At 38.5% G+C, this 26763-nt stretch overlaps 1 protein-coding gene across 1 annotated transcript in view; it reads right to left on the reverse strand.

The window, feature by feature from the left end:
• LOC123554817 (histone demethylase UTY-like) overlaps positions 1 to 26763 on the reverse strand; it is a 473287-nt gene that overhangs the window by 219539 nt on the left and 226985 nt on the right. The window contains exons 10-11 of the mRNA XM_045345168.2: positions 24680 to 24806; positions 21653 to 21751 (exon numbers count right to left, since the gene is read on the reverse strand). Coding sequence (XP_045201103.2) covers positions 21653 to 21751; positions 24680 to 24806 — 226 coding nt within the window. The remainder of the gene's footprint in view (positions 1 to 21652; positions 21752 to 24679; positions 24807 to 26763) is intronic.

Here is a 26763-nt window from a genome sequence, read left to right on the forward strand (position 1 = left end):
AATTACTTTCTTAATCATCCTACAAGGTTTATAAGAAATTTATGCTAACGCTGCCTCCACTGCTGCTGGAATTTAGATCACCGCTTCCACTAAAAGTGGTCGAGAGAAAAATAGTAGGCACATTTCATGAAATGAGAACGACTTGGAATTTACCTGCCTGGATGGTAAAAGCTTTCAAACTTTCTACAATATCCATCAAATCTCCCCCTGTGGTATCTGTAATCCATTCCTCTATACAGAATTTCCTGACAAACTTCCTCAAACATCACACTGTCTCCAACAATAATGTACTTAAAATAACCTTATATAAACTGCTGACACATTTTAGCAAAGAGCTGTATGTTTCTGTTCATAAAGTTCAGATAAAACCCAATTTTCAAAATGACTTATACCAGTTAAATTTGCAACAAGACTTGAAGTAAAAACTTTTTACCATAAAAACTGAAGCAATGAAGAACATGTTTTCTTGTATAAGCAATATATGAAGGATGTTAATACATCATTGCCATTTCTTCAACACAAAAGTCTTTAATCAAACTCTATACTAAAAGCAAACAATCCAACACACACATTCCAAAATATCACACCACTATATACCAGCTGTAGAGAAGCAACTCACTTTATGAAGAACCGGTATTGGAAATCTGACAATGTCTTACTTAACAGAAGAGCAGTAGCATGCCATTAAAACCAGTAGTTTCATTGGTGGATCAATAATTCCTTATATGGAAAACAGATCAGACTAAGAACATTCTGAATTAAAGTTTGATTGACTGCAGTAACTTCCTTTTGCAGTATCATGGAAGTAGGCCAAATAAATGCTTCCGCAATACACATCAATAGAGGTTATCCAAATACATCAACCTTTACCTTGCTAAATTTCTTAAATGGACCGGTACATCATTCAGTTTTGACAGTATCACTTATAATTTGAAGGGGCACTGAAAACTGAACAGTGCATACCATGATCAGCCTGCAATCAGCCTGCACATCAATGCAAGGTCTGCACTGGTCGCATAGGCAAAATCACTTGCCGCCAGCAGGCTAAAGGTTAAACTACCATTCTACTGTAATATTCCTAGTAAACCACAGGATGACGCAATCATAAGATATGAGCAGCTTGTTCATACAAAGGTCTGAATTAACCAAAAGCTGATGACCACAAACTGTAATAAGTTATTATTGCAACATCAAACTAGAATTTATCTGTAGGACATTGGGTGTGCACCCACTGGCACATTTGTCACAAATAAGTTTATTTATTTTCTTTGGTTTACTGTCGGAGTGACACAATTATCATTGTCATATGGCGACTTTCCAGCTTTGATGATGGAGAAAGACGCCAGGTGCCACTTCATGCATTATTTCATCACGAGCGGGCACCTGGGTAGAACCACCGACCTTCCGTAAGCCAGCTGTTTGGCTTCCTCACATGAAGAATTCAACGCCTGAGTGAGGCTTGAACCCACAGTGATGAGGGGCAAGTGATTCTAGGTCAGCTACCACAACCACTCGGCCACAGAGGCCCCTAACAAATAAGGGGAAATAATTTAAATGTTTGCAGTCTTAAGGGGGTAAAGCCTCAACAAACATTTTATATAAAGCATTCATTATTCTAGGCCATAAACTTTTTGAGCTATGAGCATCACAAACAAAAATTCCACTATTTTGGCTATTTCAAGGTCCATAACTCTGTAATAAGTGCTAAGATTCCCAAGAAAAATGCAAAAGTGTGCAAGGTCACATCATGATAAAGATTAGAATCATGCAAGGTTTCATAAATTTACATCAAATACTTTTTGAGCTACGCACATCATTCGGTGGAAAGAGCTCGTCAAACACGAAATGCCCCCCTTGAAGCATTCAGTAATTGCACAAGGAACAGAAATTATTTGCTCACTGTAAACAAAAGTTCTACTGTTCTGGTGCAATGTGACCTTGACCTTTGACCTATTGACATCAAAATCAACAAGGGTCATCTGCCGATCATGATCAACCTCCCTTAAGTTTCGTTATCCTATACCCAAGCATTCTCAAGTTATCGTCCAAAAAGGGTTAACTGCTCTGGGTCAATGTGACCTTGACCTTTGGCATACTGACCTCAAAAATCTATAGGGGTCATCTACTGGTCATGGCCAATCTCCCTATCAAGTTTCGTGATCCTAGGCCCAAGTATTCTCAAGAAATCATTGGGATATGGTTTAACTGTTCCGGGTCACTGTAACCTTGACCTTTGGCCTACTGACCTCAAAATCAATAGGGGTTATCTGCTGGTCATGATTAACGTCTATCAACTTTCATGATCCTTAGTCCAAGCTTTCTTGAGTTATCGTCCGGGAACCGTTCAACTGTTCTTGGTCAATGTGACCTTGAACTTTGACCTACTGACCTCAAAATCTTTAGGGCCATTTGCTGGTCATGACCAACCTCCCTATCAATTTTCCTGATCCTAAGCCCAAGTGTTCTTGAGTTATCGTCCGGAAACTGTTTTACTGTTCCTGGTCACTGTGACCTTGACCTTTGACCTACTAATCTCAAAATCAATAGGAGTAATCTGCTGGTGATGACCAACCTCCCTATCAACTTTCATGATCCTACGCCTAAGCGTTTCTGAGTTATCATCCAGAAACGGATTGGTCTACATACCGACCGACAGACTGACCAACATCTGCGAAACAATATAACCCTCCTTCTTCGAAGGGGGGGCATAATTATTGACCAATCATAAGTAAACTCTGTATCAAATGTGACCTAAGACCAAAGCATTCTTCAGTCATCTGGCAAAAAAAGTTCTACTGTTCTGGGTCAATGTGATCTTGACCTTTGACCTACTGACCTCAAAATCCATACGGGTCATCTGCCGGTCATGACCATCCTCCTTATTAAGTTTCGTGATCCTAGGCCTAAGCATTCTCAAGTTATAGTCCGGAAACTGTGTAACTGTTCCGGGTCACTGTGTCCTTTACCTTTGGCAGACTGACCTCAAAATCAATAGGGGTCATCAGCTGGCCATGACCATCCTCCCTATCAACTTTCATGATCCTAGGTACAAGGGGTCTTCAGTTATCATCTGAAAACCGTTTAACACTATGACCTTGACCTATGACCTACTGACCTCAAAATCAATATGTGTCATCTGCTGGTCATGGCCAACCTCCCTATCAACTTTCATGATCCTAGGACCAAGCATTCTTGAGTTATCATCCGGAAACCATTTAACTGTTCCGGGTCAGTGTGACCTTGACCTTTGACCAACTGACCTAAAAATCAATAGGAGTCATCTACTGGTCATGACAAACCTCCCTATCAACTTTTATCATCCTAGGCCCAAGCGTTCTTGAGTTATCATCTGGAAACCGTTTAACTGTTCCAGATCACTGTGACCTTGACCTTTTAGCAACTGACCTGAAAATCAATAGGAGTCATCTGCTGGTCATGGCCAACATCCCTATCAACTTTCATGATCCTAGGCCCAAGTGTTCTCGAGTTATCATCCAGAAATGGTTTAATTGTTCAAGGTCACTGTGACCTTGACCTTTGTCCAACTGACCTCAAAATCAATTGGGGTCATCTGCTGGTCATGACCAACCTCCCTATCAACTTTCATGATCCTAGGCCCAAAGCGTTCTTGCGTTATCATCCGGAAACCAATTGGTCTATGGACCAACTGACATACCGACCGACCGATAAGAATGTGCATTTTTGACTTATTCAAGGGCCATAACTTTAACAAGAGGGCCATGATGGCCCTATATCGCTCACCTGTTATCATTGCACTTGAGGACCAAGAAGGTCCTCAGAAAAAATATCTAAGTCCAAAGGACAGGAACAACAAAGGGAAGAAATTTAAAAAAAAAAAAAAAAAAAATTCTTACAAAGTATAGAAATGTCAAAATATACCTAAAAATTGGAGGTACCATCCATGTTGTACCACAGAAAAGTGGTCTCGGTTTTACCCTATGGCCAATAATAAAAAAGTTACTAAAAATAAGCTATTTATAGTAACGTAAATGTGAAGTAATTTAAAAAAAAAAAAAAAGAGCTGTCACTAATGGTGACAAATGCCCCTGCAGCACCTTGACCTTTGACCTGGTGACCCCAAAGTCAGTAGGGGTGGTGTACTCAATAAGTACTATCAGCATGTGAAGTTTGAAGGTCCTGTATGAAGTGGTTTGCATGTAAAGTGCCTTCATGCAAAAAGTTAACGTTGGCCCCTGTGACCTTGACTTTTGACCTGGTGACCCCAAAGTCAGTAGGGGTGGTGTACTCAATAAGTACTATCAGCATGTGAAGTTTGAAGGTCCTGGGTGCAGTGGTTCGCGAGTAATGCAAAAAGTTAACGTTGGCCCCTGTGACCTTGACCTTTGACCTGGTGACCCCAAAGTCAGTAGGGGTGGTGTACTCAATAAGTACTATCAGCATGTGAAGCTTGAAGGTCCTGGGTGCAGTGGTTCGCGAGTAAAGTGCCTTCATGCAAAAAGTTAACGTTGGCCCCTGTGACCTTGACCATTGACCTGGTGACCCCAAAGTCAGTAGGGGTGGTGTACTCAATAAGTATTATCAGCATGTGAAGTTTAAAGGTCCTTGGTGAAGTGGTTCGCGAGTAAAGTGCCTTCATGCAAAAAGTTAACGTTGGCCCTGTGACCTTGACCTTTGACCTGGTGACCCAAAAGTCAGTCGGGGTGGTGTACTCAATAAGTACTATCAGCATGTGAAGTTTGAAGGTCCTGGGTGCAGTGGTTTGCAAGTAAAGTGCCTTCATGCAAAAAGGTAACGTTGGCCCCTGTGACCTTGACATTTGACCTGGTGACCCCAAAGTCAGTAGGGGTAGTATACTCAATAAGTACTATCAGCATGTGAAGTTTGAAGGTCCTGGGTGCAGTGGTTCGCGAGTAATGTGCCTTCATGCAAAAAGTTAACATTGTGACTAACGAACGAACGAACGGACAGTTGAAGACTATATGCCTCCCTTTGGGGGCATAAAAATTATAAGTGAACAAAAGAAGGATCTGCCAAATAAATCTGTTGACATAAATGAAATTTCAGATCAGTATCTTCATTAGTTACGGAGATATACCCATTTTAATTTGAAATAAAGGGAGGTAATTTCACATAAAATCAGTACATAGTTATCTACCCTGATTGTCTCAGTCCAACTAGTAACAATAATGAAATTTCAAAGTCCTGTAAGTATTTACTGATATAAATCCATATTTATTACAATCAGGGGATGTAATCAGATATAAAATAACTGGAACCTACGATTGGATCTGATTTGTCATGCAATCCAAGATTTATTGTTGTTGAAGATATTTTGGAAGTTTGTATCAAATAAAACCATAAATAAAATCTCTATATGGCTGCAAAAGCCAAAATAGCCAATTTTGGACCTTTAAGGGGCCATAACTCTGGAACCCATGATGGAATCTGGCCAGTTCAAGCAAGGAACCAAGATCTTGTCGTGATACAAGTTGTGTGCAAGTTTGGTTAAAATCAAATTATAAATGAAGCTGCTATTGTGCAGACAAGGTCAAAATAGCCAATTCTGACCCTTTCAGTGGCCATAACTCTGGAACCCATTATGGGATCTGGCCGGTTCAAGAAAGGAATTGAGATCTTATGGTGACACAAGTTTTGTGCAAGTTTGATAAAATTCAAATTATGAAATATTCAAATCATAAATGAAGCTGCTATTGTGCAGACAAGGTCAAAATAGCTAATTCCGGCCCTATCAGGGGCCATAACTCTATAACCCATTATGGGATCTGGCCGGTTCAAGAAAGGAACCAAGATCTTATGTTGACACAGGTTTTTCTTGCAAGTTTGGTTAAAATCAAATCATAAATGAAGCTGCTATTGTGCAGACAAGGTCAAAATAGCTAATTTTGACCCCTTCAGGTGCCATAACTCTGGAACCCACAAAGGAATCTTGCCAGTTCCAGACAGGAACCAAGATCTTATGGTGATACAAGTTGTGTGCAAGTTTGGTAAAAATCAAATCATAAATAAAGCTGCTATTGTGCAGACAATGTCAAAATAGCTAATTTTGGCCCTTTCAGGGGCCATAACTCTGGAACCCATAACGGAATCTGGCCAGTTCCAGAAAGGAACCAAGATCTTATGGTGATACAAGTTGTGTGCAAATTTGTTAAAAATCAAATCATAAATAAAGCTGCTATTGTGCAGATAAGCTCAAAATAGCTAATTTTGGCCCTTTCAGGGGCCATAACTCTGGAACCCATAATGGGATCTGGCCAGTTGAAGAAAGGAACCGAGATCTTATGGTGATACAAGTTTTGTGTGGACCCTTAGTCCACAAAAAAATTCTTACCAGGTAAAGTTATGTCAAAATACATCTAAAAAATGGATGTACCATCCATGTTGTTCGGTTTTTCCCTACAGCCAATAATAAAAAAGTTTCAAAATAAGCTATTTATAGTAACAACAAGAGATCACAGAGTGATCTTGGCGCCCCCCAATGTGCCATTTTTGACTGTTCCAAATTTCAAGACTTATTGACTAGCTCAAGGTCAAATTTCATTTCCGTTCACAAAACTATGCATGTGCATCAAGTTTGAAGGCTGAACCTTCAAACATGTGAAAGTAGGTCACTAGGTCAATGTCAAGGTCAAAGTTTGTTTGGGTACACAATCCTATGCATGTGGTCTAAATTTGAAGCCTGTAGCTACAGAAATGTGAAACTAGGTCACTAGGTCAATCTTAAGGTCAAAGTTCATTTCAGTACACAAAACTATGCAAGTGGTCCAATTTTGAAGGCTGTAGCTCAAGAAATGTGAAAGTAGGTCACTAGGTCAAAATCAAGGTCAAATTTTATTTCGGAACACAGAACTATGCATGTGGTCCAAATTTGAAGCCTGTACCTTCAAAAATGTGAAAGTAGGTCACTATGTCAAAATCAAGGTCAACTCAGGTCAAGGTTCATCTTAACACTCAAAACCATACATGTGGTCTAAATTTGAATGTTGTAGGTTACTGACAAGAAGATTTTAAAAGCTTTTCCCTATATAAGTCTATATGAACCATGTGACCCCCAGGGCGGGGCCATATTTGACCCTAAAGGGGATAATTTGAACAAACTTGGTAGAGAACCACCAGATGATGCTACATTACAAATGCCAAAGCCCTAGGCTTTGTGGTTTGGACAAGAAGATTTTCAAAGTTTTCCCTATATAAGTCTATGTAAACCATGTGACCCCCGGGGCGGGGCCATATTTGACCCTAGGGGGATAATTTGAACAATCTTAGTAGAAGACCACTAGATGATGTCACATACAAAATATCAAAGCCCTAGGCCCTGTGGTTTTGAACAAGAGGTTTTTCAAGTTTTTCCCTATATAATTCTATATAAACCATGTGACCCCCGGGGAGGGGCCATAGTAGACCCCAGGGATATAATTTGAATCATCTTGGTAGAGGACCACTAGATGATGCTTCAAACCAAATATCAAAACCCTAGGCTCTGTGGTTTTGGACATGAAGATTTTCTAAGATTTTTCCTATATAAATCTATGTAAAGAAATAAACAAAGGGCAATAACTCACTAAAAAATTGTTGTGAACCAGTCTGATTTTCATGGGGGCACAACTAGGGTATCAATACATCATTCTGACAAAGTTTGGTCAAAATCCCCATGGTAGTTTCTGAGGAGATGCGATAACGAGAAATTGTTAACGGACGGAAGGATGGACGGAAGAACGACGGACCACGGACGCAGAGTGATTTGAATCAGGGGTTTTTTTTATTCTAAAGCAGAGGCCGAATATCGGCCTCGTCCCCCAGCCGAGGATTTCCCCCACAGCCAAGGATTTCCCCTACCGCAGTCGAAATTCCCCTACGTCCGAAATTCCCCCCTCCAAAATCGTAAACAAAGCAATGGAGATTACTCCCAGCGATTTTCCCGACCGAATATCGGACCCGTTCACAATTGCAGACGGTCTTTCACAATTTTCAATGGGTGTGAAAACCTTTAGAAATAGTAGAAAAATGTTAGAAGAGCGTTCAGTGGACCCGAGGTTCCGGTTTTGACCAGCGAAAATCGATAAAAACTCGTATCTGACCCGCACATAATATGCCGTGGGCGTCTGCTCGTCTCGCGGTAATACTCTTTGATGCGTAACGAGTTCGAAAGCTCTGCCCCTTGTCAATCAAAATCCCAGTGAACTTCATACTGTTTGTCGACACCAGCGTAAGTATGAAAGTAGGCGGAGCGTCGTATGTTAATTAGCTACTGACAGATGTCAATCACGCCACGCGCGGACTGACACGTGGTTATCATCAGTATGTAATATAGATGATTGATAAACAATGCAGCGTCAGATTATCGTGTTTGTACCTCTTGTTAATTAGCGGTAACAGCTTATGCTGTATTGTGTAATATGTGTTGTTAATTTAAAGTAATTATTTTATGTGCTTGATTCGATTAAATTAGCCGGTCGGCCGTTACGCAAATTTATTATCTTTGCCGAGGTATTTTGCTAGTGCAAAATAAAATACAAATGTTTTAAGTAATCAGATATTATAAGTATGGAATAGTTCTGGTGAAAAGATGAAATTTTATCAAGAATTTTTAATGTTTGCTTTCGTTTTTTCATATTTGTCACACGTTTTCGCGATCGTGATTTTCGGACTTTTTTATCCTTTCTTACAAGATTTTCTAGTACAACTGAAATAAAAAGCCAACAAAAGTATGCATTTAATAATAATATGATGACTCTTGCAAAAGCAACTCTTATTTTAAAGCATTTTTTGTGAATAAAAGCAAGTGATCTTTAAATATTCAATGATTTGAGCATTTCAACTCTCCCCACCCACCTTGTTGCAATGATAAGTGAACATTAGTGCAAGTCCATCTATTGCTAAGTGACAGTGTGTATAGTTGCTAAAAGTTGCAAGAATATGTAATAAAAACATAGTTTAAAGTGTTTATTATGCATAATTGTAAATTCCCCCCCGAGTGAAAAAATCCCCCAAAACTGCTTGTCGCGCGCTATTTTCTTCCCCCAATGACAGGCTGGGGCCTCTTCCCCCAGTCGTAAAAAAAACCCCTGTGAATAGAGGCTTAATTCTGTCTAAAATACAATTAGAGTTATGGGGTTTGTAACCACACATAAAAATGATGATTATAAAGAAATATTTTTAATTTCAAGTCATTATCTTTTAAAGTACCATAGATATGTCTATAAACGAAGCTTTCGAAAAAATTTGACATGAAAATAATTCCAAGTATAATAACTTTGTGAGCTTGACCTTGGGTATAATGGGCCAAGCCCCTACACATACTTTCTATGCTGAACAATATTTATGTGAACTTACAATAAGATATAAGCAATAGTAACAAAGATTTGACAGAAAAACAAAGGTTGCCGAAAAACTTTAACCTTAAAAATAACCGAAGTATAACACCTTGGTGACCTTGATGTTGGGTATAATTAGACCAGCCCCTGCACAAATTTTATTTGTATGCCGGACAATGTTTATGTAAAGTTACAGTAAGATATAAGCAATAGTAACAAAGCTATGACAGAAAAACAAAGGTTGCCGAAAAACTTTCACCTTAAAAATAAACGAAGTAAAACACCTTGGTGACGTTGACCTTAGGTATAATGGGCTCAGTCCCTACACATACTTTGTTTGTATACTGGACAATGTTTATGTGAAGTTACAGTAAGATATAGGCATTAGTAACAAAGATATGACAGGAAAACAAAGGTTGCCGAAAAACTTTAACCAAGAAAGGTCACGCTGACGCTGGGGTGAGTAGAATAGCCCCACCCCACCCCCCTATTCTCCCAATAGTGGAGCTAAAAATCTGATACAGTTTTGGATTTAAGCTCCAGAAAAGGAATCATAGACTAGCAGTCATGCCAACTTCAAAATATCCCACACTGATTTTGTATCTGTGTGGAATAAAAAAGACAAAACAAGAACATTGAAATGGTATACCCTTCCGAAGGGGATAAAGGTTTCACCCTAGAAAAAAATATTCCCTGCTTAAAAACAGCACTTTCGATACAATTAAAGGACCTCGGACATTTTCCTATTCAGATTGGCTTTCCGATTGAGAAAAAAGTGACATAGGGATAGACTTCTGAAATTGCATAGTTACGATAGTTGAAGACCATTTCTTGATAAATGCGACTTCATTTTACAAGTTTATGAACACAAGAGGGCCAAGATGGCCCTAGGTTGCTCACCTGAGAAACACACCATAACAGTGTAAACATGTTTGACCTAGTGATTTCATGGAAAAAAATATTCTGACCAATTGTCATTAAAATTGGAGCAAAAATCTTGAGTATAAATAAGTATTTTCTTTGATTTGACCTAGTTTTTGACCCCAGATGACCCATATTCGAATTTGACCTAGATTTCATCAAGGCTATCATTCTGACCAAATTTCATGAAGATCAATTGAAAAATACAGCCTCTATCGCATACACAAGGTTTTTCTTTGATTTGACCTAGTGACCTAGTTTTTGACCCCAGACTACCCATATTCGAACTTGACCTAGATTTCATCAAGGCAACCAGTCTGACAAAATTTCATGAAGATCAGTTGAAAAAATTTAGCCTCTATTGCGTACACAAGGTTTTCCTTTGATTTGACCTAGTGACCTACTTTTTGATCCAGATGACCCATATTCAAACTTGACCTAGATTTCATCAAGGCAATCATTCTGACCAAATTTCATGAAGTTCAATTGAAAAATACAGCCTCATTGCATACAGAAGGGTTTTCTTTGATTTGACCTAGTGACCTACTTTTTGATCCAAGATGACCCATAATCAAATTTAAGGTAGATTTTATCAAGGCAATCATTCTAACCAAATTTCATTAAGATCAATTGAAAAATACAGCCTCATTGCATACAGAAGCGTTTTCTTTGATTTGACCTAGTGACTTACTTTTTGATCCAAGATGACCCAAAATCAAACTTAACGTAGATTTTATCAAGGCAATCATTCTGACCAAATTTCATAAAGATCAATTGAAAAATACAGCCTCTATCGCATACACAAGGTTTTTCTTTGATTTGACCAAGTGACCTACTTTTTGACCCTAGATGACCCATATTCAAATCTGATCTAAATTTCATCAACGCAATCATTCTGACTTAATTTCAGGAAGATCAATTGGAAAATATAGCCTCTATTGCATATACAATGTTTTTCTTTGATTTGACCTAGTGACCTACTTTTTGACCCCAGATAACCCATTTTTAAACTCGGCCTAGATTTCATTAAGATTATCATTTGGACTTAATTTCAGGAAGATCAATTGAAAAATACAGCCTCTATCGTATATACAATACAAGCTTTTCCTTTGATTTGACCTAGTGACCTATTTTTTGACCCGAGATGACCCATTTTCGAACTCGACCTAGATTTCATCAAGGTTATCATTCTGACCAAATTTCATGAAGATCAGTTGAAAAAAACAGCCTCTATCGCATACACAAGCTAAATGTTGACAGACGACAGACATCGAGTGATCAGAAAAACTCACATTGCTCAGGTGAGCTAAAAAAGGGAAGTAATCTAAAAAAAAATTATTGTAAGAGAACAATAGGGATCTGCCAAATAAAAACAAGAGCACTGCAATGCATAACAATATATACAAAGCAAAGTCATATATGACTTTTGACCCCTAAGTGTGACCTTGACCTTGAAGCGAGGCATTCAAAACTTGCGCTCTGCACGTCGCCTCAGTGTGGTGAACATTTGTGCCAAGTTTCTTTGAAATCCTTCAAGCAGTTCAAGAGTTACAGAGTGGACACAGCAAAGTCATATATGACCTTAAACTCCTAAGTGTGACCTTGACCTTGAAGTTAGTCATCCAATACAAGCGCTCAGCACGTCGTCTCAGTGTGGTGAACATTAATTTTGTGCCAAGCTTCTTTGAAATCCTTCAAGCAGTTACAGAGCGGACACGAAACACACTGAATTAGTTTTTGACCCCTAAGTGTGACTTTCACCTTGAAATGAGACATCCAAAACATGCGCTCTGCATGTCTTCTCAGTGTAGTGAACATTTGTGCCAATTTTCTTTGAAATCCTTCAAGGAGTTGAGCGGACATGAAACACACTCATATGACCTTTGACCCCTAAGTGTGACCTTGACCTTGAATTGAGACATCCAAAACATGCACTCTGCACGTCGTCTCGGTGTGGTGAACATTTGTGTCAAGTTTCTTTGAAATCCTTCAAGGGGTTCAAGAGTTACAGAGTGGACACGAAATTGCTAACGGACGGACACCATAACATAATACGTCCCTTCGGGCATATAAAAATCAATTTAACACAAAATGAATGTTTTTAGCCCACCATCATCAGATGGTGGGCTATTCAAATCATTCTGCGTCCGTGGTCCATCGTCCTTCCGTCCGTTAACAATTTCTCGTTATCGCATCTCAGAAACTACTGGGGGGATTTTGACCAAACTTTGTCAGAATGATGTATTGGTACCCTAGTTGTGTCCCCCTGAAAATCAGACTGGTTCAACAATTTTTGATTGAGTTATGGCCCTTTGTTTATTTTTATAATTTACATAGATTTATATAGGGAAAATATGGCCTCCAGAGAGGTCACAAGGTTTTTCTATTTTTAGACCTACTGACCTAGTTTTTGACCACACTTGACCCAGTTTCAAAATTAAACTAGATATCATCAAGATGAACATTCAAACAAATTTTCATGAAGGTCCATTGAAAAATATGGCCTCTAGAGAGGTCAAAAGGTTTTTCTATTTTTAGACCTACTGACCTAGTTTTTGATCGCAGTTGACCCAGTTTCGAACTTGACCTAGATATCATCAAGATGAACATTCAGACCAACTTTCATACAGATCCCATGAAAAATATGGCCTCTAGATAGGTCACAAGGTTTTTTTATCATTTGACCTACTGACCTAGTTTTTGAAAGAACGTAACCCAGTTTCAAATTTGACCTAGATATCATCAAGGATAACATTCTGACCAGTTTTCATGAAGATCCATTCAAAAGTATGGCCTCTAGAGAGGTCACAAGGTTTTTCTATTTTTAGACCTACTGACCTAGTTTTGGACGGCACGTGACCTAGTTTCGAACTTGAGCTAGATATCATCAAGATGAATATTCAGACCAATTTTCATACAGATCCCATGAAAAATATGGCCTCTAGAGAGGTCACAAGGTTTTTTTATTATTTGACCCTCTGACCTAGTTTTTGAAGGCACGTGACCCAGTTTCGAACTTGACCTAGATATCATCATGGTAAATATTCTGATTAACTTTCATGAAGATCCATTGAAAAGTATGGCCTCTAGAGAGGTCTCAAGGTTTTTCTATTTTTAGACCTACTGACCTAGTTTTGGACGGCACATGACCTAGTTTCAAACCTGACCTAGATATCATCAAGATAAACATTCTGACCAACTTTCATAAAGATCCCATGAAAAATGTGACCTCTAGAATGGTCACAAGCAAAAGTTTACGCATGGACGCACGGACGGACGACGGACGCTGCGTGATCACAAAAGCTCACCTTGTCACTTTGTGAAATGTGAGCTAACAAAAACGTATATCCCCGCATCTCATAATCAATCGCTTTATTTTAATTCTTTTCCTGAATAAATGAATTCCAGATGCTTACTAATGCATGTATGGGATTTCGTCATCATTATTTATGTAAAAGATCATGTGGTTTCTATTTAAATTTATCGAGTACTTTGCAACTAAAGACGCCGGTTTTTTTTCCTATGTGTAAGGTCATGAAGGTCACACGTGATATATGCGGAGTTCCCATAAACAAAAATTTGTGTTTACGATGGCTTGGAATTTATGCCCTACATAACAGGAAGTGTTAATCAAAACAGAAGGCCCGCGACTTCTAAATATTTTATGACACCCCAAGAGTTAATTGCAGCAGAAGTCACCCATGTTTTACTGGCGATTGATCATCAAAAAATTACATAATATTATCTAAAAATATTTCTATCTTTTGCCGAAGTATTTTTCGGTTACGAACCTCAAGATCAGCGATCTTTTTGACAAAAATTTTTAACTTTCAATGATGTAACAATCCGTTATTTATATAGAGGATATTACATGAGTGTCTTTTCATATTGAATTTATTAAACGAGTTGAATAAAATTATAAAATGCAAGGCTCTGCCGAGCATTTTATCAATTTTATTCATCTCGTTTAATAAATTCAACTACGGAAAGTCACAAATGTAAAATTCTTTTTATCACATGTTAGCATTTCTTGTCAAAACATCAAAAAATCAAATTTCTTTTACTATATAAACAAGACAATCTGACCGACGTCGCCTATACTATAAATGACGTCGACGTCAAAGCTTTATTACACTAGTGTATTATCATTTTTATTTAATGGCTTTATTACACTCCCACAACGTCAAACATGTGATAAGTAGTGTTATTCAGTATGAAAGTCGTTTTTTATGTAAAAACATACCGATTCCTATCCGGCAGACAAGTCTATAGACTATAAATCGAACTCTAAAAAATTAAATTATATGAATTTCAATTTGAAACCAATCCAAAACAGGAAGTTATGCCTAAAAATGTATTTCCCCTTACTTAAACTCTTTGTATCTTCAAAGCACAAAGAGAAACTACAATGAATTTTGTATCATCGGAAAGAGAATTTAAATTACTATAATCTTTATATTAACAAAAATAATGTCAAACTTACAGAAAATATTAAAATGATGATATAATTAACATAAGTGTGTGTAATGCCAACATCTCTGTTCAGATAAGACAGTCAGGCTTATCAGCCATATACCGATTATTGGTTATTGATTATCACTTATCAGTGTTATGTAAAGGAGGTTACTTTGGCTTCTGCTCTGTGTGGTAAAGGGTTAAACAAGAGACCCCTGATGGTCCTGAATCGCTCACCTGTCCCCACATGACCCAGTTTTAAACCTAGTATGATTTCGTTTTTTTCTATTATTTGACATTGTGACCTAGTTTTTGAGCTCATGTGACCCAGTGTTGAATCTAACCTAGATATCATCAAGATAAAAATTCTAACCAATTTTCATGAAGATTCACTGAAAAATATGGCCTCTAGAGAGGTCACAAGATTTTTTATTATTTGACTTACTGACCTAGTTATTGAAGGCACGTGACCCAGTTTCGAAATTGACCTAGATATCATCAAGGTGAACATTCTGACCAATTTTCATGAAGATCCAATCAAAAGTATGGCCTCTAGAGAGGTCACAAGGTTTTTCTATTTTTAGACCTACTGACCTAGTTTCAAAACTGACCTAGATATCATCAAGATGAACATTCAGACCAATTTTCATATAGATCCCATGAAAAATATGGCCTCTAGAGAGGTCACAAGGCTTTTTGTTATTTGACCTGCTGACCTAGTTATTAAAAACACGTGACCAAGTTTCGAACAAGATCTAGATATCATCAAGGTGAACATTCTGACTTACTTTCATGAAGATCCATTGAAAAGTATGGCCTCTAGAGAGGTCACAAGGTTTTTCTATTTTTAGACCTACTGACCTAGTTTTTGACCACAGTTGAACCAGTTTCGAACTTGACCTAGATATCATCAAGATAAAAATTCTGACCAATTTTCATACAGATCCCATGAAAAATATGGCCTCTAGAGAGGTCACAAGGTTTTTATGTTATTTGACCTACTGACCTAGTTATTGATGGCATGTGACCCAGTTTCGAACTTGACCTAGATATCATCAAGGTGAACATTCGGACCAATTTTCATGAAGATCCATTCACATGTATGGCCTCTAGAGAGGTCACAAGGTTTTTCTATTTTTAGACCTACTGACCTAGTTTTTGACCGCAGTTGACCCAGTTTCGAACTTGGCCTAGATATCATCAAGATGAACATTCCGACCAACTTTCATACAGATCCCATGAAAAATATGGCCTCTAGAGAGGTCACAAGGTTTTTTAATTATTTGACCTACTGACCTAGTTTTTGAGGGCACGTGACCCAGTTTCCAACAAGACCTAGATATCATCAAGGTGAACATTCTGAATAACTTTCATGAAGATCCATTGAAAAGTATGGCCTCTAGAGAGGTCACAAGGTTTTTCTATTTTTAGACCTACTGACCTAGGTTTTGATCGCAGTTGACCCAGTTTCGAACTTGACCTAGATATCATCAAGATAAACATTCTGACCAACTTTCATAAAGATCCCATGAAAAATGTGACCTCTAGAGTGGTCACAAGGAAAAGTTTACGCACGCACGCACGGACGGACGACGGACGCTGCGTGATCACAAAAGCTCACATTGTCACTTTGTGACATGTGAGCTAACAAAATTGCTGACGACGGACGGACGCACAACACACACAGGGTGATCATAATAGCTCACTGTGTGAGCTAAAAATCATTTTCCGGACCCCTTAACAAACAGGCGCTGCTGTTTTAGTTTTAAAGTTCTACTCCCATCAGTAGATTTTGCTGTTAAAATACAAGTAAAACGAGGCAGTCTGAAAGACAGCTATATCCCCCACCACTGTTATGGATAGTGAAAGGGTTGATGGTATTGGGTGGAACATTCGAGTTATGACCTTAACCTTAAGCTGGCAGGGGTGAATTTTGAATTCAGCACATTGTCTTGATAAGGGGAATATTACAGCCAAGTCATATCAAAATCCTTTAAGGGTTTAGGAGATATAGAGCGGACATAAAATTAGAGGTTTAAACCTGTGACCTCGATTTGAGACCTTGACCTTAAGCCGACATGGCTGACTCATGAGTTCTGCACATCGTCATGATGAGGTGATCATTTGATGACTATCCTTCAAAGGGTTTAGGAGATACAGAGTGGACACAAAATGGAAGGCTCAAACCTTTGACCCCCAAGTTGTGATCTTGACTTTGAGCCGACCTGGCTGTACTCATTTTTACATTGCGCACGAGAGAGAGAGAGAGAGAGAGAGAGAGAGAGAGAGAGAGAGAAGAGAGAGAGAGAGAGAAGAGAGAGAGAGACAGAGAGAGAGAGAGAGAGGAATAAAAGGAGGGAATGTCTTCTGTAAAAATGGTGGGGGAGGGGGTTCGGAGTTCTCATCGTCTTGATGAGGTGATCATTTGACCCAAGTTTCATGAAAAAAATCCTTCAAGACAAAGGCATTATGAAGTTTGAAAATGTCTGGAAATCCATAGTTGGCAAGTGCTTTCAAATGCTAATATCTGTATTTTAAAGATTTAATATGGTTCTATTTTAACTTGGTAAGGAAAAGTAAACAGGAATGCCAGAATGTCATAGCAAATTTCTTTCCAATGCCAGAATGTCTCAATATACGCCCGTCATAGCAAATTTCTTTCCACTCCCACCTGTATTTGCATAAGCACTTTTTTTGGCCAACAATAAACAAGAGTTGCCACTACTGGTGACAAATGCCCCCAAAGCATGCCCAACAATGCTACAGTTGTATGCTAAAAAAATCACGCATCATTTCATGACCTTGACCTAAGAGGTCTGGGTCATAATCGTGACATACCTTCTAAGTATGATTAATATTTGTGTCAAATTATTTTCAAATCCCTTGATAAATGGCAGAGTTATGGACAGAAAGAAACACTTTTGACTTCAAGTGTGACCTTGACCTGAGCTAGGGCCTGGTGTTGTGCATGACACCTCACTCATTATGGGCACATTATGCCAAGTAATTTCAAAATCTCTTCATCAATGCATAGTTATGGACCCGATAGAAAAGACCATGTAACCTTTAACCTCTAATGTGACCTTGACCTTAGAGCCAGGGTCGGATCTTGTGCATGACATGTCATCTCAATATGAGGAACAAACATGCCAAGTAATTTCAAAATCCTGAGAATGGCAGAGATATGGACCGACACGAACAACCTGTTAAAATCTGTCACCTTGACCTTGTGCTTGGGGTTTGGTCTCGCGCATGACACCCGTCTCATTATGTAACATAATGCTAAGTTATTTCAAAATCCCTTCATGATGCAGAGTTATGGACGGACACGAAATAGACCTCATATGATCAATATTTGTGTCAATTATTTCAAATCCCTTGATAAATGGCAGAGTTATGGACAGAAAGAAACACTTTTGACTTCTATGTGACCTTGACCTGAGCTAGGGGTCTGGGTGTTGTGCATGACACCTGAACTCATTATAGGGCACATTTATGCCAAGTAATTTCAAAATCTCTTCATCAATGGCATAGTTATGGACCAGATAAGAAAAGACCATGTTAACCTTTAACCTCTAAGTGTGACCTTGACCTTAGAGCCAGGGGTCTGGATCTTGTGCATGACATGTCATCTCAATATGAGGAACAAACATGCCAAGTAATTTCAAAATCCCTTGATGAATGGCAGAGATATGGACCGGACACGAAACAGACCCTGTTAAAATCTGTCACCTTGACCTTGGTGCTTGGGGTTTTGGTCTCGCGCATGACACCTCGTCTCATTATGGTAAACATTAATGCTAAGTTATTTCAAAATCCCTTCATGGATGGCAGAGTTATGGACCGGACACGAAATAGACCTCAATATGATCAATATTTGTGTCAAATTATTTTCAAATCCCTTGATAAATGGCAGAGTTATGGACCAGAAAAGAAACACTTTTGACTTCTAAGTGTGACCTTGACCTTGGAGCTAGGGGTCTGGGTGTTGTGCATGACACCTGAACTCATTATAGGGCACATTTATGCCAAGTAATTTCAAAATCTCTTCATCAATGGCATAGTTATGGACCAGATAAGAAAAGACCATGTTAACCTTTAACCTCTAAGTGTGACCTTGACCTTGGAGCTAGGGGTCTAGGTCTTGCGCATGACATGTCCTCTCATTATGGTGAACATTTATGCCATGTTATTTCAAAATCCCTTAATGGAGGTAAGAGTTACAGCCCGGACAAGAATTTATGGGAGGCATGCATGGACAAACACAGTGCAATTTTAATATGGCATAATCTTCATGAAACTTGGTCAGAATGTTTATCCTGATGATTTCTAGGCCAAGATTGAAACTGGGTCATGTGGGTTCAAAAACTAGGTCACCCGCTCAAATCAGAGGAAAAGCTTGTTAACATTCTGGAGGCCACATTTATGACCCTGTCTCCGTGGCCGAGTGGTTAGAGTCGCTGGCTTCAAATCACTTGCCCCTCATCGACGTGGGTTCAAGCCTCACTCGGGGGCATTGAATTCTTCATGTGAGGAAGCCATCCAGCTGGCTTACAGAAGGTTGGTGGTTCTATCCAGGTGCCCGCCCAAGATGAAATAATGCACAGAGGGGCCCTTGGGGTCTTCATCCATCACCAAAGCTGGAAAGTCGCCATATGACCTATAATTGTGTCAGTGCAACATTAAACCCAACAAAATAAGTATCTTTATGGAACTTGAACAGAATGTTTATCTTGATTATCCGTAGTTCAAATCTGGGTCATACTGTATCAAAAACTATGCTCAACTCACATGAAAAGCTTGTTAACACTCCTGAGGCCAGATTTGTGATCCTATCTTCATGAAACTTGGTCAGAATGTTTATCTTGATGATCTCTAGGTCAAGTTTGAAACTAGGTCATGTGGGGTCAGAAGTAGGTCAGTAGGCCAGATCAACTCTGTTGAGCGATATAGGGCCATCATGGCCCTCTTGTTAGGTGTACTTTGACTTATCTCTATCTGGTAAGGAGTTTTGTGTGGACTTATATTATATAGATTTTTTTTTTAGAATTGACTTCTCTTTGTTGTTAGGATTGACCTCCCTTTGTTGTTACTATAAATAACTTATATGATAACTTTTAATGTGGCCTCAAGAGTGTTAACAAGATTTTCCTTTGAACTGACCAAGTGACCTAGTTTTTAACCCCAATCATACCTCATACAAGAGCTCGTAAAACATGAAATGCCCACTTAATGCATTCAGTAACTGCACAAGGAACAGAAATTATTTGGTCACTGTGCACTGGACATTTGACGTACTGACCTCAAATCATTAATTATGGGTCATTTACCAGTCATTAGTGATCTCCTTATCAAACTTAAACCAAAGTTTTCTCTTGTTATTTGGCAAAAACAGTCCTACTGTTCTGGGTCAATGTGACCTCAAAATCAATAGGGTCATCTGCTGAACATAATCAACATCCCTATTAAGTTTCGTGATCCTAGGCCCAAGCGTTCTAAAGTTATCATCCAGAAATGGATAAACTGTTCCGAATCACTGTGACCTTGACCTTTGACCTACTGACTATAAAATCAAAAGGGGTCATCTGCTGGTCATGACCAACCTCTCTATCAACTTTCATGAACCTTGATGGTTGGCAGCGTTATGGACCAGACATGCACTATGACGGACAGACATGCAGACGAACAGGCAAATAAAGGGACAAACAGGACACAGCCCTATTCAATATCCCCTTTTTTCTTCTTGAAACAGGAGGGACAACAAATTTGAGAAAGGTCAACGCAAAGATGTTACAGGCCAAGTTTTGCAACATTCCATCAAGCAGTTCATGAGACGTCATTCAAGATCATTTTATTTTTAGTTCTGGCTGCTTCTTGAGAGGTGAAGCAGAAGCACTTGCATAAAATTGAGAAGTGGCTTCACAAAGATGCTACAAGCAAAGTTTTGTGAACATTCATCAAGTGGTTCATTTTTTTTTCTATTTCTAGCATTGGTGGTTCTAAAAGGGGGTAAACTGAACCTTTCAAATAAATGTGAGAGGTCCGTGCAAGGACTAAGTTTTAGCAGTTCATAAGAAGTCATTTAAAAGTTCTTTACTATTTCTTAGCAGTGATGGACATAAAAAGGGCCAATTGTGTGAACAAATTGAGAATGGTCAATGCAAGGATGCTACAGACCTGTGGAACTTTTGAACAAACCTAGTAGAGATCCATTTATTGCTGCTATAGGAACAACCTATAATAGATCCAATTTATTGCTGCTATAGGGAACAAACCTAGTAGAGATCCATTTTATTGTGGCTATAGGGAACAAACCTAGTAAGATCCATTTATTGCTGCTATTGGAACAAACCTAGTAGAGATCCATTTATTGCTGCTATAGGAACAAACCTAGTATAGATCCATTTATTGCTGCTATAGGAACAAACCTAGTAGAGATCCATTTATTGCTGCTATAGGAACAAACCTAGTAGAGATCCATTTATTGCTGCTATAGGAACAAACCTAGTAGAGATCCATTTATTGCTGCTATAGGAACAAACCTAGTAGAGATCCATTTATTGCTGCTATAGGAACAAACCTAGTAGAGATCCATTTATTGCTGCTATAGGAACAAACCTAGTAGAGATCCATTTATTGCTGCTATAGACCAAGTTGTGTAATGTTCCATCCAGCAGCTCATGACAAGACACAGTTTTAAAGGTTTTCCAAGCAGATCCATTTGAACAATTTGAGAGATGTCCCTGCAAAGATGCTATATGCCAAATTTCGTAATTATCCATGAAGCAGTTAATAAGAAGAAGTTATCTAAACGTTTCCACCTATACTAATAGCTCACCATGAACCTTTGGTTCAGGTGAGGCAACAATGTTGACGCTGGATGCTGTCGTACCAATCTATACTATCAGCTCTCCAATACCGTTTAGCTAAGAGCAGCTGAAAATACGAAAGTAAATATTTACCCTATAGAGCACCAGGTATCAGCACTGGCCTCTGATTTATCGATGGAGTTACGATACGACACAAATGCATCATGAACTTTTCCCAGACTGGAGAAACACCTGAAATATATAATATTCATTTTGCTTCTATATTCCATCTGCGTCCTTTGCTTCTGTGGGGATATCACAGTGTGGCTTAAAGTGAAGATTAGAGATGAGCCCCTGGAAATATTTTAAGGCACACTGTTTACAATCAACTGCCATTTATAAATAGGTGGGCCAAGATGGCCTTACAATGCATACCTGGCCATGACTGCCCTACAATGCTTGCTGGAGTATCATATGTGGGTGATGAGGTAGAACAACTATTTTAAGTTTGAATCAAATCCATTTAGTAATAACGGAGATAGAGCGAAAGTGCATCAAAACCTTAATCTAAAATTCTAAGAGGGATAATTCATGAAATATTGTAGTGAGAGTTATGGCCCTTGAGCCATATGATGTGAGTGATGATGAGGAATAACTATTTTAAGTTTGAAGCAAATCCATCAGGTAACTACAGAGATAAAGAGAAAGTGCATCAAAACTTTAACCAAGGTGTGGACGCTGAAGGACTATGACTCCGGGTCGAGTAGAACAGGTCTCCATACTTATAGTCATGATGATCAAGTAGAAAATGTGATCCAGTTTTAACAAGGTTTTTCTATGGTTTGACATAGTGACCTAGTTTAAGACCTCAGGTAATCCAGTTCTGAACATGGCTTACATTTGATAGAGACAAAGATGACTTACAATTGAAACCGTGCAAAACTGAGCTAAACAAGAGGACAATGATGGTCATGAATCGTTCACCTCTTCCCACATGACCCAGTTTTGAGTATGACGTCGTTTTTTCTCTTATTTGACATAGTGACCTAGTTTTGAACTTGACCTAGGTATTATCAAGATAAAAATTCTGACCAATTTTCATGAAGATCCATTGAAAAATATGGTCTCTAGAGAGGTAACAAGGTTTTTCTATTATTTGACCTACTGACCTAGTTTTCGAAGGTACGTGACCCTGTTTTGAACTTTAACTAGATATCATCAAGGTGAACATTCTCACTAATTTTCATGAAGATCTCATGAAAAATATGGCCTCTAGAGAGGTCACAAGGTTTTTCTATTTTTATACCTACTGGCCTAGTTTTGACCGCATGTGACACGGTTACGAAACTGACCTAGATATCATCAAGATGAACATTCAGATCAATTTTCATGAAGATCCATTGAAAAATATGGCCTCTAGAGAGGTCAAAAGATTTTAATAATTTTAGACCTACTGACCTAGTTTTTTACCGCAGTTGACCCAGTTTCAAACTTGACCTAGATATCATCAAGATGAACATTCAGACCAACTTTCATACAGATCCCATGAAAAGTATGGCCTCTAGAGAGGTCACAAGGTTTTTTTTTTTTATTTGACCTACTGACCTAGTTTTTTAAGGCACGTGACCCAGTTTCGAACTTGACCTAGATATCATCAAGGTGAACATTCTGACCAATTTTCATGAAGATCCATTCACAAGTATGGCCTCTAGAGAGGTCACAAGGTTTTTCTATTTTTAGACCTACTGACCTAGTTTTTGACCACAGTTGACCCAGTTTCGAACGTGACCTAGATATCATCAAGATGAACATTTAGACCAATTTTCATACAGATCCCATGAAAAATATGGCCTCTAGAGAGGTCACAAGGTTTTTCTATTATTTGACCTACTGACCTAGTTTTTGAAGGCACGTGACCCACTTTCGAATTTGACCTAGATATCATCAAGATGAACATTCAGACCAACTTTCATACAGATCCCATGAAAAATATGGCCTCTAGAGAGGTCACAAGGTTTTTCTATTATTTGACCTACTGACCTAGTTTTTGACGGCACGTGACCCACTTTCAAAATTGACCTAGATATCATCAAGATGAACATTCTGACCAATTTTCATGAAGATCTCATGAAATATATGGCCTCTAGAGAGGTCACAAGGTTTTTCTATTTTTAGACCTACTGACCTAGTTTTTGACCCCACGTGACCCAGTTTCGAACTTGGCCTAGATATCATCAAGATGAACACTCAGACCAACTTTCATACAGATCCCATGAAAAATATGGCCTTTACAGAGGTCACAAGGTTTTTCTATTATTTGACCTACTGACCTAGTTTTTGATGGCACGTGAACCAGTTTCGAACTTGACCTAGATATCATCAAGATAAACGTTCTGACCAATTTTTATGAAGATCTTGTTAAATATATGGCCTCTAGAGAGGTCACAAGGTTTTTCTATTTTTTAGACCTACTGACCTAGTTTTTGACCCCACTTGACCCAGTTTCGAACTTGACCTAGATATCATCAAGGTGAACATTCTGACCAATTTTCATGAAGATCTTGTGAAATATATGGCCTCTAGAGAGGTCACAAGGTTTTTCTATTTTTAGACCTACTGACCTAGTTTTTGACGGCACGTGACCCAGTTTCGAACTTGACCTAGATATCATCAAGATGAACATTCTGACCACTTTTCATAAAGATCCCATGAAAAATGTGACCTCTAGAGTGGTCACAAGAAAAAGTTTACGCACGGACGCACTGACGGACGGACGACGGACGCTGCGCGATCACAAAAGCTCACCTTGTCACTTTGTTACAGGTGAGCTAAAAAATGACCTTTAAAAGGCTGTAACACCCAACACTGGGTGTCATGGTAGTCCGGACAAATTTTTGTGACTGCAGACAGATGTTTGGACAGAATGGAGAGACAGTCAGCACAAAACCTCTCCACATACGGAGAGACAAAATCATAGCTAAAATTTAAATGCTGTTGCTTCATAAAGATCAGGATTTTAAATGTATCAGCTTTCAGGGTTAGAAGATAACTATTCAAGCCATCCATGTAGCTTACACTACACTGATAAAATCTTGATAAACCCACAATCCCTCTAAATTTAAACATTCAACTGCCTGCCCTTAGATATATAGGGTTCTTCCTGTATCACAAATAACATACCTGCCAAGAAGGTACCAGGTTTGTCCGTTTGATTTATCGTTTTTCAGAGACTCCTGCAGATATTTTATAGCTGATTCTTCTCTTACTGATTTTTCTCCTAAACAATTTACTGTGTGATATAACCAACCTGTAACACATAAATGTATGTAAAATAATTAGTTACACAGAAGTTGTCATGGGACAATGAGGCAGGTGACAGGGGTTGTTAAGGTACATGCTATAGCCAAAATATCGACATTTTAGTGCTTGTCTTTACAACCATTTTGCGGATTTTTACTGAAGAGTTACACTTTTTGATGAATGAAACACCTATTGAAACTGATTAAGCTCTCTTCTGAAGTATATATCTTGAAAAAATAAATGCCAACTTTTACCTGAAAATCCGGAGAGAAGACAGGAAAAATCTTTTTCAGAAGGTCATGTTTTTCCAAAATCGAGGTAATGTCATGGTAAATTTTAATATCAGATACTGCTGAATACCGTTAAACTGTCATTGCATCATCACAATTTGTAAAACACATCCTTTAAACTGGAGATTTGGGCAATGTTTACGAAAGCGTAACAGTATCTGGACATACAATTTTGGATATCCAGATTTTGATCAAATAAAACAAGAGGGCCATGATAGCCCTATATTGCTCACCAGAGTTGATCTGGCCTACTGGCCTAGTTTTTGACCCCACATGACCCAGTTTCGAATTTGACCTAGAGATCACCAAGACAAACATTCTGACCAAGTTTCATAAAGATTGGGTCACAACTGCGACCTCCAGAGTGTTCACAAGCTTTTTCTTTGATTTGAACAGGTGACCTAGTTTTTGACCCTACATGACCCAGTTTCAAACTTGACCTAGAAATCATCAAGACAAACATTCTGATTAAGTTTCATAAAGATTGAGTCACAACTGTGGCATCTAGAGTGTTCACAATCTTTTCCTTTGATCTGGCCTACTGACCTAGTTTTTGACCCCACATGACCCAGTTTCGAACTTGACCTAGACATCATCAAGAAAAACATTCTGACCAAGTTTCATAAACATTGGATTAAAACTGTAGCCTCTAGAGAGTTCGCAAGCTTTTCCTTTGATCTGGCGTACTGACACAGTTTTTTGAACCCACATGACCCAGATTCGAACTTGATATAGAGATCATCAAGACAAACCTTCTGACCAAGTTTCATAAAGATTGAGCCACAACTGTGACCTCTTGAGTGTTCACAAGCTTTTCCTTTGATCTGGCATACTGACCTAGTTTTTGACCACACATGACCCAGTTTTGTATTTGACCTAGAAATCATCAAGATAAACATTCTGGCCAAGATTCATAAAGATTGGGTCACAACTGTGGCATCTAGAGTGTGCACAAGCTTTTCCTTTGATTTGACCGGGTGACCTAGTTTTTGACCCCACATGATTCTAACTTGACCTATAGATTATCAAGACAAACATTCTGACTAATTCTCATGACCGGTCACAACAGCTCACCAGAGCTAAAAATTGGGACTACAGTAGGGGTTTTAGATACGGGTGGGCAGGGATGAGAATCAAACAGTTAATTTTCTTTTGCCTAAACTTGCATTCTTTTTAACTCTGTGCATTCTAACAGTTGCATTGTTTGTTATGCCAAAATGTAAAAATTCACCTGGTGAGTCTTGTTCCCCACAAAAGAAATACGAGTGCAGGTTTAATACTCAGCGGTGTTTTGAATTTAGACAATCATACAGTAGTGCTAAAAGTGCAATAACTATTAAATTTTGCAAAGAAGGATTGCAAAATTTACAATAAAGAGAACTTTGAAGTGTGCTGACTAGTTAGATTAACATTTCAGGACTTGAAAAATGCATGAACATGTGAAGAGTAATAACTAGTGATATATAACTGCAAGTATGTGTGTGTGTGTTCGAGTTTAACGTCTTTTTCAACAATTTTGCAGTCATATAAACGACTTGTAGCAGTGAGCACAATGCCCAACTTTATAGTGCTGCCACACTGGAATATCATGCCGTAGACACGTGGCATTGTATTGTACTATATGTACAATATGTTATAACAACACACTTGGATTAAAATGTGCATATATAAAAA

This window comes from Mercenaria mercenaria, chromosome 7 (assembly GCF_021730395.1).
Source record: "Mercenaria mercenaria strain notata chromosome 7, MADL_Memer_1, whole genome shotgun sequence".
In the NCBI taxonomy this organism is placed as follows: Eukaryota; Metazoa; Mollusca; class Bivalvia; order Venerida; family Veneridae; genus Mercenaria; species Mercenaria mercenaria.